Here is a 14,949-nt window from a genome sequence, read left to right as displayed (position 1 = left end):
TCCCTGAACACAGCCACCTGAATCTTTTTTCAGATAGAATGATACTTATTGTTTTGCAGTGTGCTTTTCTGTCTCTGAGGTGATGGACAATTCATGTTATATAAGTGATTCCTCCTACATTTGTATTGAGCTGGCCTATATTTTTATTTGTATATAGTCTCTAGAATTAACAGAAATGCATTGTTATAGCTTAGCTCTGAAATGTCCCTCATGGGTCCTGTGTTTGAACTCTTGGTTCCCAACTTCTGACATTGTTTGGGAAGGATATGGCTGGGGGAATTGTTCACAGTGATAGGCCTTTGAGAGCTGCATACAACCTTGTTTATTGCTGTAGCACTCTGCTTCCTGATCTGTTGAAGGAAGAGAGGGCCTGCTTTTGGTTACAAGGAGCGGTACCCTTTTTTTGACCCGGCCACCTGGCTAGTTTACACCTGAAATAATCACACAGAAACTGTATTCATTAAATTACTGCCTGGCGCATCATCTCTAGCCTCTTATTGGCTAACTCTCACATCTTGATTTAACCCATTTCTACCAAACTTTGTAATACCACGAGGTTGTGATTTACCGGGAAAGATTCTAACCAGCATCAGTCTCAGGCCAGAGCTTCATGGCGTCTGCCTTTCTGTCCTTCTTCTTAGCATTCAGTTCTGTCTACTCCACCTACCTAATTTCTGCCCTAGCAAAAGGCAAAGGCAGTTTCTTTATTCAACCAATGAAATCAGGACATAGACAGAAGAATCTCTTAAAACACTGATCTAGAAAGATGAGAAAAAGTGAGTCATCAAGCTACTGCCATCCCAACCACCATGCTGTATCCTCTGATCTGTGAGCCGAGGCAATTCTATTTTGCTTACGTTGAGTCTATCCAGTACTGGATTATAGCGGTAAGATAAGTAACTTGATAATGTGTAAACTTAGGATAACTGTGCTGCAAACTGAAGTATCATTGCAAGTCACCAAGATGGCTCAGTGGCTACAGGGGTTTGTCACACCTGACCATCCTAGAGTTCAATCTCTGGGGTCCACAGAAGAAAAGCACAGAACTGATTCTGATTTCTGCAAGTCATCGTCTGACCTCAACACATATGTTGTCGTAAGTGTGCTCATACATACACACAAACACGCACATCTATACATACACACACACACACACACACACACACACACACACACGCATACATTCACATGCCAAATGCAATTGAAAATGTCACTTACTTACTGACTTCTAAGGTGTAAATGAAGACTATATGATGTTTTTCTTTCTTTGAATTAGGAGCTGAAGCTAATTTCATGCTAAAAATTCGTCCTCTGAAGAAATATCCAGTGGATCTTTATTATCTGGTTGATGTGTCAGCATCAATGCACAATAATATAGAAAAATTGAATTCCGTTGGAAATGATTTATCTAGAAAGATGGCTTTTTTCTCCCGTGACTTCCGTCTTGGTTTTGGCTCCTATGTGGATAAAACTGTCTCACCTTACATTAGCATCCACCCAGAGAGGATCCACAATCAGTGCAGGTAGCTGATGTTTCCTGTGGAGAATACTAAAAGAATCTTTTGTATAAAAATCTCATGCTGATTATTCTTATAGACTTAACCATGTTTCAAAATATTGTCTTATTAAATAAAAGTTCAAAGTATTAGAGGAGGATCCTGTTCCTTTATGGAAATGTTTGCTTGTAGCTTTGGTTTTTAGTTATAGTCCTTCAAATATTGTTTATTCACTTTTTATCAAACAACAACAACAAACAAAACCCTTTCCTATTATTAGTAACCCTGGATGAATTTCCAACAATGAGGCTGACGTGCATATAAATACCTCTGGAAACTCAATATGCCTCTTTTGTAATTGCTCCAAATTTATTGAATTTGGATTTGACACATTTTAGAGTATTATTACTGCATAGCTACACTGACACCTTACTGTATTGAGATGGTATATATTTACGTTGTTAATGATATAACCAACTGCCTCAAAGACCAGGGATAACAAATAAGAATTTATTTCTAAACAGCACTTGCCTCCTTAAGGAAAGAAAACTGACTTTAAGCATGCAAGTTTTTATTTAGTGTCACCTGATAAGTTTTCAGAGAAATAATTTTGTAAATCTCTTGTTCCATAAATCATTTTCTTTCAAGATATTCTCTGCTTCTATAAACTGTTCCAATCATTTCACTCTACATGTTCCAACAAAAGCAGTTACTATTAATCACACAATGTAGGATTGGTTTATCTTTTACAAGACTTTGAAAAATCTTCGAATTGCTATTTATCATCCATTGCGGTTTTCTGAGTTCAGGAGTTACTTTGTTTCTCAGACTGACCCTGAAATCATGAATCCTACTGCCTCTGCCTCCTGAGTACTTGGGTTACATTATGCCCAGTTTAAACAATCTTGAAGGAGAGCTTGCCTGAGAACTGGGACTCTTTCTGAGATACAGGAGGGATTATCAAAGTCATTCTCATACACTTTACTGCTCACTAATAATTACACAACAAGTATCATTTTCAAAAATTAGTGTGGTATCTTTTTAGAAATAAAAAAATTAAAATGTTATTTCAGCTGAATTCACAAACTATCTTCCTGGATGTGTTTCTCATCTGCTCCAGGGCCAATTGTGACAGGAAATTACTACAAATCCTTAAGTTCCTTTCAAAAATTCAGGGTTTACTAGAATACTGAAGTGCTTCATTGTCCTTTAATTATGAAACACATGAATCTTCTTTATTTTTGAACATCAAATTTACAATTCTATTTTCTGTTCCCAAACATGTTTCACCAATATTGAACTCCTTAACCTTAAAAATTTTTTTATGTTGTAATAATTTCTCTGCACCTCCAAGAAAATCTCTTCCTTTTATATAGCAACATAATCAGACTGTGAGTAGCACTTTGAAAAATTTAAGGAAGCACAGAAAATTAGATTTTGCACTTTTTTACCCACACAGTGACTACAATTTAGATTGTATGCCTCCCCATGGATACATCCATGTGCTGTCCCTGACAGAAAACATCACTGAATTTGAAAAAGCAGTCCACAGACAAAAGATCTCTGGAAACATAGATACTCCAGAAGGAGGTTTCGATGCCATGCTTCAAGCTGCTGTCTGTGAGGTAAGAAGTTTTGCATGCTGAAATGTAGCAGAAGCTGTAAGAGTTTTATGTTCCGGTTGGTTCATGAAGTAGAAACAGCGTGGACAAATACATTTTTTTTAATTGAAAAAAAAATTTCCGCCTCCTCCCAGCCTCCCATTTCCCTCCCCCTCCTCCCACTCCTCTCCCCCTCTCCCGCACTCCTTTCCTCCTCCCTCTCCAGTCCGAAGAGCAGTCAGGGTTCCCTGCCCTGTAGAAAGTCCAAGGTCCTCCCCGCTCCATCCAGGTCTAGGAAGGTGAACATCCAAACTGGCTAGGCTCCCACAAAGCCAGAACATGAAGTAGGATCAAAACCCAGTGCCATTGTCCTTGGCTTCTCATCAGCCCTCATTGTTCGCCATGTTCAGAGAGTCCGGTTTTATCCCATGCTTTTTCAGTCCCAGTCCAGCTAATCTCATTTCCCATCACTATTAGGATTCATTTTGGTATATGCTTGGGTAGAGGGGGCCAAGCAGGAGATGTTCTTTGCTTCTATAAACCTCAAGAAAAAGCCAGAAAGAGCCTGTTATCCCATTCCCATCATGTTATGTGGTTTATTCTTCCTCTAGTGAGGGAGTAAAAGGTAAACAAATACATGGGCATGCTATTTTAAAGCCTTACTAATGTTTGTCAACTGGCAAGAGCACAGTGAGATCCATGTCACTGTACAAGGTCTAATTACATGTTTATTTTAAGAGTCATATTGGATGGCGAAAAGAAGCTAAAAGATTGCTGCTAGTGATGACAGACCAGACATCACATCTTGCTCTTGATAGCAAATTGGCAGGCATAGTGGTGCCAAATGACGGAAACTGCCATCTGAAAAACAATGTCTACGTCAAATCGACAACCATGGTAATGTAGCAACAGCTTCTTCCTAGCTATGTTGACTCCTTGGGCTAAAATCCAAGTTTAAATTTCCAATTCAGACATTCTAGTTCCAGGAAGTTACCTGATATAGATATAGATATAGAACCAAGACGGACCAGGATATAGAACCAAAACAGACCAAGATATAGAACCAAGATGGACCAGGAATCAAGACCTATGGAGCAGTAAAGTACAATTACTGCTCAAGAAAGTTGATGACTAAAAGATATTTCCATTGTCTAGTTGCTCAGGAATGGTAGAATTTTGAAATAAGGTGATACAAGAGGTTATTTTCATGTGATTCAAAGACTTGAAAAGAAAGAAAAACATGGCTTTGTTTTGTAAAAATAAGCTAGATCTTTGATGTTAGTATCTATAAATAGAATAAGAAGTGTTAAAAACGGAATTGGTCTAAGGAATCTTCAGAATACAATACTAAATAAGCTAAACAAAGGTCACAGGGAAAGCGTAAACAAGGCAGGCTTGGTGTACTCACCCCCCTCATCCTCCCTCCGCAGTGCATCTTTGTGTAGGACTGCTCCTTAGGCGAAGCCTGTCGGAATTGCTTCCTAGAGGTTACCGTCATATTTGAATCATGTATTTAAATACACACTGTCATTACCACATCTTCCGAGGCATTAGCTAATTGTAGATATTTTAAAAAATGAACAACAAAGTATCATTTGTGTCTGATGTTGACAGCTATTTACTTTCAAATATTTTGAACAAAACTGGCAAATTTCTCATTGCCTAATACCACATAAATTAGACATGGTACTTGAAAGTCCAGCATTCATGAGGTGGGGACAAGAGGATCAGAAATTCAATATTATCCTCACCAATACAGCAAGTTCAAGACCAACCTGGGCACATCAGACTCTGTTTCAAATAATATAATAAAATGAAATAATAAACTATAATAAATAAATTCAATCTTCAGCACATTTGAAATTCAGGCTTTGGGTGTCTTTCTCTTTGCTAATCCTATCCCATGCAGCTCTATTCACTTCTAGTTACTCATTTCTTATCTAGCTTTCTTTCTACTTGGCCTCATTTAATCTAGGGTAGAGGTCTCATGTGCTCTTGGAAATGGAAGAGGAGACAGAAGGAGCTACTCTATTTTGAGACAGAGGGAAGTTTTTTAAAGGAGAAATGTGGATGGTATGATTCCCAAGTCCTGTTATTCTTTTGAAGTCTTGCCAAGTAACTGACATCATCTCTTCATTAGTAAATTTGAAAGGATGCTGAGGATGACTCTTTGAGCAAAATAAAATGCTGTCACGATATTAGACCTAGGTTATATTTTTAAAAACTTGTAGGGATAAGTTATAATTTCAGCTATAATTTTTGTAGGATTTTAAGCCCCAATTAAGTTGTTGTGATATGGGGAAACAGGCAATGCATCATGCCCTTCTTTTGTGTTCCTGGCCATTATTCAAGTTGTGTAGAGGAATGACCTTTATACATGTCATTCCTGTGACTTAGTGGGTATATCAAAGAGAAGTGCATTTGATAACAATTCATTGACTGAAAACCTTTGCAAACACTTTGCACACAGCATGGAATTTGTCATTATAACAAGTCTGGACAATAGTAACCATTATTGTCTTTTTACTAGCAAAAATGCCCCAGTTAGAAAAGCTAAATTAAATCTGAATGGGTTAAGTCTTCATGGCTGGAAGCTACTAAAGTAAAGGACTGTGGATCTGGCACCCACTACATTTCAATCAATGTATCTCAACCAAAAAGCAAAGAAATAGGGAAATAGTTTTCTTGGTGTTTACACTGTGGTCTTCACCTACAGAATAAACCTAGATACCTTCGTTTAATCTGAATTATAAAAGAAGATTTAGGTAATTTCTCTCTAGGCTGTTGGCACTGATGGTACACTCTTAAGTAAATGTACTTTCTAATGTTTTTTTTCCCTTTACACTAAGTGCCATAATAAAACCTGAGTAGTAACCTAATGTTTCCATCTGTCCAACAATAATGTCAACTTAAGTATGCCATTCTCTCCAAAAGGACAGAGGTTCATACATTGTTGATAATGGAAAAGATAATTAATACTTAAGGCATAGAAGTCCATTCTGTTTCCCCACCCAGCTTTTCCAAATTACTGGACTTCATTCAGAGCCTTCCCAATCATCCCACCCTTTGCAAGGGCCAAGCATTATACAAAGATCTTCCAGCAAAATGAGAGGAGACCAAGGAGCACATATGTGGAGACACTGAGTGAACCTGGCCAATGCCCAGTTCAGATGCTGGTGTAACTTTCAGCCCTGAACACACAAATGCAAATAAATTCACTAGTGTCTCCTGTGCACACTTGGGGTTCCACGCTCTGCACAGTTTTCATGTGCCCTGTCACTAGCCAGTGATTCTTCACTTCCACATGCCTCCTCGGAACTTTTTCCCACTGGTTCCAGCAGCCATTCCTCTTGTTGAACGCACAGCGGGAGAGTAGCTGCTGACTGGGTCAGAATATAAGATGGCTGATGTAGAACTGCTGACAGCCATTCACGTTTACTGCAGACTTACGCTTCTCTTCCTGGAAGTATAGTCAACTCTCTGTTCTTCCTCTCACTCAACTTTGCTTAACATGTATTGCACTTTTAGTCTGCTATCTGTGAAGCTTTCTGCTGTTCAGGAAGTACATTTAAGGTTGTTTTATAATTGCCATTGATGAAAGCAAGGGTAAGAACATACTTGATTATTTTAATTCCATAGCTTAGCTACATGAGTTACCAGGATTTTATGAATTACTGATGTGGAAGGTGATGTATGCTGTGAATATGTTATACTGCTTTTGGTTAATTAAAAAGCTGCTTCTGTCAGTGGCTTAACAGAATATAGCCAGGCTTGAAGAGACAGACTCACCAGAACCTTGCCAGTAAGTCACAGTCACATGGTGATACACAGATTAATAGAAGTGGGTTAATTTAAGATGTAAGAGCTTGCTAGAATTATGCTAAAGTCATTGGCCAAGCAGTGTTGTAATTAATACAGTTTCTGTGTGACTGTTTCGTGTCAAGACAGCCAGGAATGAACAAACAGCCTTCAACAACAAATTACTACATTTACTTCAGTGCTCTTTTTTATTGAAATAGATTTTCTCTAGCAGTTTCAAAGTTGACAAAGATGTTTATTGACATCAGACAATTCCATTTAAGCACTGACTTGTAATCTTTCAGTAAAGACATTTGTTAATTATTTTTTCTGCTCTGGATTAAGAAATGGGCTCTTCAATGTCAGAAGGCGTTAAGCATCCTTTCACTGATCATTCTGTGCCCTGGATGCACTCATAAAAATACTTATTCTTTAGCACTCTTAAATACTTCTCGAAGGCTGGGAGCCTGTGTGTAGTTTTAACAAATATTGTTGAGTCTTGGTTTTTTTTTTAATTAACAAAACACTTGGTAGCAGTTGACTATATTATTTGCTTGAAACTGCAAGCATGCTGAGAATACATAGGCAGTTATTTGATGAAAGCTATTTAGAATGTTCTACATGTTCTGAGAAAAGTATTCAGGAAATAATCTCTGCAAATAATACCTAACGGAACTTACTCTTAATTGAAAGCAAATGCCACATGCAGAAATCACCTACCCCTGGTGCTCTTTCTGTAGAACCTCTGGAAAGGAATTCAACTAATGTATAAAAACTCAGCTCAAGAACATTTCAATTTCATTTACAATTTTATGAAACAAACTATATTGTTTAAATTAAATATTGTGTTAAAACATTTAAGCATGAACACGTCTGCTTCCATTCTCTTTGGAAAGCGTACAAAGATTGTGAGTGCTTGCCCTTCTTCACCAAGTAGAGCTTAGTGACTACAGTCTACACCATCTAGGGCAGAGGAGACAGATTCAAGCACCCCAGGAGCCAGAGAAACAGGGTTAGTGAGTGAGGCAGACCCACCAAAGCACAGGGAGAGCATGCCCACAGATGGCTGATAGCAGTCTTTTATTTAAAATGTCTTTTACTAAGTAGTCCTTTTGTACATGACCCTTTACTTTTTGGGAGCACAATCTCAAAGCCTAGAACTAGGACTAATGCTTTTCTTCACTTGGGTAAATAAGGTCACAGTCAGAAGCTGAACATAATCCCACTCTACTCCAAGGAAGATCCTGCAGTAGATGTCAGTCAGTGAGGCATCAAGACCTAGGCGACTTCTCACATTGGCATGGGCTTAGTAATTACAGGATCCTGAAGAAAACCTTCTTTTTCAGTAGTCCATTTATATAAAAGGGTATGAATGTAATTCTCAGAAATATTAACTAGTGCTTCTATATGCCTTAATCACATAGAAACAGGACCCCAGATAGCATAAAATTGTGTCCTGGTCACCTAGTGTGCTAATCACCATCCCCTCTCTATGACATCTATCTGAGATGATCAGCTTGTGAAAAGGTAGGATTTGATTTGAATCACAGTTTGGAAAGTTGTTTTGAAGCTCTGTTCCCATTGCATTGCGACTGTGGAGGTAAAGCTGCTTACCTTGTGGCCAGGGAGCAAAAGAGGGAAAGAGGCAAGGGGCAAGAGTCTCCTCCCAGGGCATGCCCCAGTGGCATGAATACTTCGAATAACCCCCACCAGTCAATTGTTCCACTGTCACCTCCTAGATTCACAATGTGTGGACCAGGCTTCCACCGTGTGGGCTGCTGAGGTCCATTAAAGGTCCACACTGAGTACAGAGTTGGGAGTGTAGCCCCAGTACAATTGCTCTGTCTAGACCATCAGTCCTGGATTCTTTTTGGGATATTTCACTTTTAAGAGAACATTTCCATGCCAAAGACATTTTAGCTATCATGGCAGGGGAAAGGAGTGTCACCTTTTAGAGGGTAGTCAGACACTATGCTCACATCTTCTATTGCATAGGACACTCTGTACAGACTATATTGCACATATAACAATCTAAAAACAATCTTATATCCAGCTCCAAATGTTGGCAGCCCCACTGCTGCCCAACCTGCCCTTGGCCATTACTAGGATCTACCAAGTTCTTCAAAGCCAGGGTGTTGAGACAGAAGCAGACAAACATATCTTTCAAGTGTTTATCCAATTACGTTTTCACTTTCACCCTGTTTCTGCTTCATTCCTCTCAAACATAAACTCACTAAAAAAATAAAGTTTTCAATATCTTATTAAAGTTCTAAATACTACAAACTCTAACTTATCATAACCTCTTAATTTTACTTAGAAGAAGAGACTCGTTAGCAGTTTCTTTGTCCCCCTAGATGTGCATATTTTTATAATTCAACTGTACTTCCTAAATAGTAATCTTTGACTGAAAGTGTTCCCATCAACCTCTCTTCTCTCCTGACCTTTATAAATCACTTCCCACAAACTGAATCACTTAGTGGTGCTCCTGGCATGTTCCTTCCCTTCTCCCTTTTGCCTCTGAACTACATCTTATCTCCATTAATTATTTTCAGAGTTTAGAGAAGCAATATAATAATGGGTTAGTTGAAGGGAGGAGGGATATGTGCTAGAGCTGAGGAGTCATGACATCACCAAGACAGGGCATCTGGCTAGAGAGGGAGTGCATTCTCCTGCTAGCAGGAAAATGAACATAGAAAATAAAATGCTCTCTCTTCATGGAAGAGAGGTGAGAAAGCTTCAGAAATGGCCATTAGTCCACAGCCACTTGTCAACAGTGCTTTATTTAAACATGTGTTAGAAATTTATAATCTAAAAAAAAATCTGCCTCAAGGTACTTGGGATTTTTCTTTTAAAACGGATTTCTCTCTAGAGGCAAAAAAAATGTTCTTTTAAACATAGGAGTCCGATGAAAGTTCTCAGTGATCGTCTGACCAGCTAGAGTGAATGTTCTAGACTTGAATTTTGTTTAATTTTGGCTAACATGACTTCCTCTTTGTAGACGAGAAAAATTTCAAAGGCTTTTAAAGTGGCTCATATTTTCGACTGTTCTTTAAATATTGACTTTGTGTGGATTAAGTATAAGCTGGTTAAAAACATATGGGCTATTTTTCTCTCATTTTAAATGAAATGTTTTAAAAGTAAGAAGAGTGAGTGCTTGGCAAGCTGTTACTATTTTTGTGAAAGAAAAAATATTTTAAAAGTAACTGTTGCTATTAAAATAATATTCCCAATATATCTGGGTTTTCTTTACTTCTTACTTACTCCCTGTAACTTAACTGGTATTACACAAACTGCCACAAATATATTTTAAGGTCATGTATTTTATTTAAGGAACAAGAATTGGGATTTGGCTTGAAGAATTTATACTTAAGGAATAGTCTTTTATTACTTCAAAATTACATTTCTAAAAATTGCTCTGGGCAGAATGTTTTACATGCAAACTCATGTATTAATACTTTTCAGGTGTTTTCATGAATTGGGCTCATATCACACTTAATGCAAATAATAAATACAAACCAGACAAAGTTTTGCTGTGCTGTCTCCTGCAGGTTGAGCCCAGGCCCTCATATGCATATGCTCTAACCCTGAGCACACCTACTGCCTAGCAGAATTTTTAAGAACAAGGTTGTATCTGTCCAGATGCATAAATTTAAAATGCAGGCTGCAGAACATTGGCTGTAAATAAGACTAATTAACTCGGGTTTATTACTAGATTCACATAGTTTTCATATTATAGAGAAGTTAACGAAGTGAGATTAACACTGTTAGGTGAAACTTTGTATGGTGATTTGAAGGAAATGGCCTGCAAAAGGAATGGCACTGTTAGGAGGTGTTGCCTTGTTGTAGTAGGTGTTGTTTTGGTGGAAGAAGTGTGTCACTATGAAAATGGGCTTTGAGGTCTCACATATGCTCAAACTATGCCCATTGTGACAGTCCACTTCCTTTTGAGGTCTCACATATGCTCAAACTATGCCCAGTGTGACAGCCCACTTCCTTTAGCCTGCAAGTCAAGATGTAGGACACTCAGCTACTTCTCCAGCACCAGTGTCTGCCTGGATGCCTTGTCACACACCTTTGAAAATGTTAGTCACCCCAATTGAATGTTTTTCCTTTATTAGAGTTGCTGTAGTCAAGGTGTCTCTTCACAGAAATAAAAACCCTAATTAAGTCTGTTTAGTTCTGTGTGTAAATGAAATGTGGAAATGACCCTCCCTTGCCAGCTGGTTGCCCTCCCCTTCCCCTTGTTCTCAGCCACTCATGAAAGCAGGACCAGTAAGGGACCTTCAATTTAAAAAAAAAAAAAAAAAAAAAAAAAAACAATAAAAAGGCTAATTAACAAGAAAAAAAAAAGACACTTGGTAAACTATAGAACAACTTGATCTTGACCAACATGAAGCTAGGTAGGCTCAGTCACACAGCCCTTTTACTCCTACAATTAGGCACCAATGAATAGTCAGAAGCCACAACAAGTAGAGTCTGACATCATCCCTCTGAGGATGTTTAATTATGATTCTGTTGCTTGAAACCATCAATTTAACTCCTAGATGAACATTTATGGAAAGAAATAACCCCAGCACTGTGCCTTACTATGTAACAGTGAATAGCAGTTTTTGTAGCTGTCAACCAGGAGGATGAGGTGGGAGGGCACTGCTGAGAATTGAAGCCAGGATCTTTTGTGCTCTAGGCAAGAACCCAACCACTGCACTGCAGCACTGCATTCTCATCCTTGCACTAAACTGTATTTCCTTTTATAACTCATCCCTACCTTTCTGGTTTTTTTCTTTTTCTTTCTTTCTTTCTTTCTTTCTTTCTTTCTTTCTTTTCTTTCCTTCTTCCTTCCTTCCTTTCTTTCTTTCTTTTTTTTTTTTTTGGTTTTTCAAAACAGGGTTTCTCTGTAGCTTTGGAGCCTGTCCTAGAACTCTCTCTTGTAGACCAGGCTGGCCTCGAACTCACAGAGATCTGCCTGCCTCTGCCTCCCGAATGCTGGGATTAAAGGCGTGCGCCACCCCTGCCCAGCATTCCTAGCTTTCTAACAACCACCACACACAAAATGTTACATTTAGCTTTCCACATTCTATTTGCCAAGGTAAAATGGCTCCTAGTATATTGTACAACCAAAAAAAAAGCATAACAATAAATTCAAAAGTCATTAATATTCATTGTACATAAGAAGTAAAAGTAGAAATCCTACAGTGCTTTGAATTCCTATAGAATACATCTTCTAATATCACGCATATGTTAGCAGATAGAACTGAGAGCTTCTGTTATCCAAGTGAAAGCCACAGGGTTTTCAGCATCTAAAGAGTTTATATATTCTATGTCACAAGTCAAATCAAATGTTTGCATGCACACACATACATACACAAATGTGTGCATACACGTATATGTGCATACACAATGGATCTATATAAAGAAATATATATATTTTTATTGTTTTGCACTTCAAAACTTTGAGTTTCACCTCGGAATTCACTGTCACTTGCATGTCTCTACTTGTGAGTACTGTACTCTTTCAGCTACATCATTTTCATTTCAACATTAACTTAACAAGGTTCTGATTCTCAATTTATTCTGTGAATTTGACCATCTTTACTTTTTTGAAGTTGTAGATTTTGATGGAGCTTTGCTTGTAAGACACCCTGACTTCATGAATATTGGTTTTGCATTTACAAAGAGTTTAAATGTTCCTTGATTGACATAAGCAAGAACATATGCTGTTGTTATTCTAAGTCACTTGCTTTCTCTGTACTAAAAGTCTAGAGATATGAGAGGCTTTGTTGCTGAACTTCACTCCCTTGTTTCATTGTTCATTACAGGAACATCCGTCACTGGGCCAACTTTCTGAAAAGTTAATAGACAACAACATAAATGTCATTTTTGCAGTTCAAGGAAAGCAATTTCATTGGTACAAGGTATGTTCATGCCTATAACATCAAAGTTAAAATGTTTGGGTTGGTGGTTGTAGTGAGGCAGTTTTCAGAAGCAGGGATGGAGGTTCTGGAATTCCGATACACTCTGTAAATTTAATAATGTCTCAAAGTAAACTTTATAATATCTTATCTTAGCATTCAGGGGCAAATTACATCTAAGTCTGTGACACTCTAGGACCATGACATGTAGGCATTGAGAGCTGTATGTAAACTATAGTCAATACACAAGGACATGGCCAGACAACTAAGCTGGTACTGAGTTTAACGATAATGGCAAACCTCCATCACATGAGAAGTATTTCATTCTCCAACTCTGTCCCTTTCGTGGCTGAATTCCTGTTTGTACCATGGCTCATAGCCACATCTTTAAAATAGGCTAAGACTACTACAGGACACCAACTCTCTGCTTTTTATAATTTTTTTGGGGAGAACTTCATACATAATCACTGTATTTATATCATTTCTTTCCCTCTTCAACACCCTATATGCCCCTAACTCCTCCTCAAATTAATAGTATTTTATTATTGCTAAATATATTCATGTATGTGAATATATACTTATATATATTCTGTTTTAGCATTACTTTTATGTACAGGTGTTCAGGTCTGACGTGGGATTAGATAATTTACTAAAATCTGTCAGGGATTCATCCCTAGAAAAATGATTTTTCTTTCTGTAGCTTTTGATTGCCTTGTAACTTTTTATCTAAGGGTGGGGCCTTGTGAAAATGCTTCCATCCATGCTGTTATGTTGACTGGTATCATCATTATACAGATCTTGTTGAGGCAGTCAGACAGTTGAGATTTCATGGGTAAAGCTTCAAAGTCATACCTAGCATGATTGAAGCAGGCATCCAGGTCCCCATTCCTTGTAATCTCTTTGTCCCTTCTTCTATGACTTTCCAGAGGAGCCATGGGTGTAAGAATTGTATTTAGTTGTACTGATTTTTCAACAGCACCTAGCTTTGGTCTAGATGATGAAGCAAAGAACCAGCAGAAGCTATGGAAGTGGCTAAACTAGGCAATAGCTTGTACATAACAATTATCTCTGTGATTCCCAGAGCCCTTCGGTGTATGTGAGACTCACAAGCAAAGCAAACATTGTACAGCAATACTAATCTGAAGTGCCACGTACCTTCCCAAAGATAAATGGGATGTACCTGTAGCACTACTTTTCTTTCCCAGTCTTCTTAGGGTGGCTCTTCCAAGACATTCTGTTACTTGTTTCCATGAGACCATTATACCTCGCTCAGTTGTCCTCTCCTCACTCAGCCTTCATCTCCTTCACAAGTTTTGCTTTTTCCTTCTGTTCTCTATTCTAAACCTCTTGCAGTGTCCCATTTGCTTTGCCTTTATTTATTTACCTATTTATTTATTTATTTATTTATTTTTCAACCTTTGAGTGGCCACATTTTCTTTAAACTTTAAAAAACTTTTTAAAAAAATGCTGAAACTCATTTTCATCTTCCACAAAGCTTGTGTTTCCCTTCACTAGTTAACCTCATTCCTAATGACCATGCCACTGCCTGATAATGCAGCTTTATGTGTATTGCTAGTTCTCTTTGAAATTTATGATGAGACTTTAATACCTTGATTCCCCAAATGTATATGCACACCATGAAATCACCTTTTAACATCATAGCAAATCAAAATTCACAAGAGTTGGATTTGGCCCAAGCTGAATGGTGCAAACCACAAACAGCTTCTGTTTGCTGAGTCCCTATCAACTTTCAGATATGGAGCGTAGAGACAGCCATTCTTGCAGTTCTCTTAGCTACACCGAACAAGCACAGCATTGTGAACATGCTCATTTCAAGAAGAGCAAACATTTAGAGAGGTTAAAAACTTGCCTGCTTTTCTAACGAGTCAAATCCTGCGCTGTTAACCTTTAACAGCTGACCTTTAATTTCTATGCAGTCTTTTGTATTTTTTTTGTCTCATGTATCTCTACTGTTGATTGTTTCGTCATGTGTTATTGGTTACTGACACCAGGGTTTCCCTCTCTTTGTAAACATCCCATTGACTGATAAGATACAAAATCAAGTTTCTGATCAACTGAATTGTGCACAGTAAGAATTACTGTGCTCTCCAACCCCGATGAGCCCTGTGCAGAATTCCAAGTACC

At 38.0% G+C, this 14,949-nt stretch overlaps 1 protein-coding gene across 2 annotated transcripts in view; it reads left to right on the top strand.

Moving 5' to 3' along the window:
- The window catches only part of Itgb8 (integrin subunit beta 8), a 97,808-nt gene that overhangs the window by 57,741 nt on the left and 25,118 nt on the right, over positions 1-14,949 (top strand). For both annotated transcript variants that reach the window (XM_041638905.1, XM_041638904.1), the window contains exons 4-7: positions 1,277-1,523; positions 2,956-3,121; positions 3,836-3,994; positions 12,712-12,807. In XM_041638905.1, the coding sequence (XP_041494839.1) occupies positions 1,277-1,523; positions 2,956-3,121; positions 3,836-3,994; positions 12,712-12,807 (668 nt within the window). The remainder of the gene's footprint in view (positions 1-1,276; positions 1,524-2,955; positions 3,122-3,835; positions 3,995-12,711; positions 12,808-14,949) is intronic.

The sequence above is a fragment of the Microtus oregoni genome, unplaced genomic scaffold, assembly GCF_018167655.1.
Source record: "Microtus oregoni isolate MIOR12 unplaced genomic scaffold, Mior012 000056F_ref0000123, whole genome shotgun sequence".
Taxonomy (NCBI): domain Eukaryota; kingdom Metazoa; phylum Chordata; class Mammalia; order Rodentia; family Cricetidae; genus Microtus; species Microtus oregoni.
The sequence above is the reverse complement of the archived record's forward strand: the minus strand, read 5'-3'. Positions and strand labels throughout refer to the sequence as shown.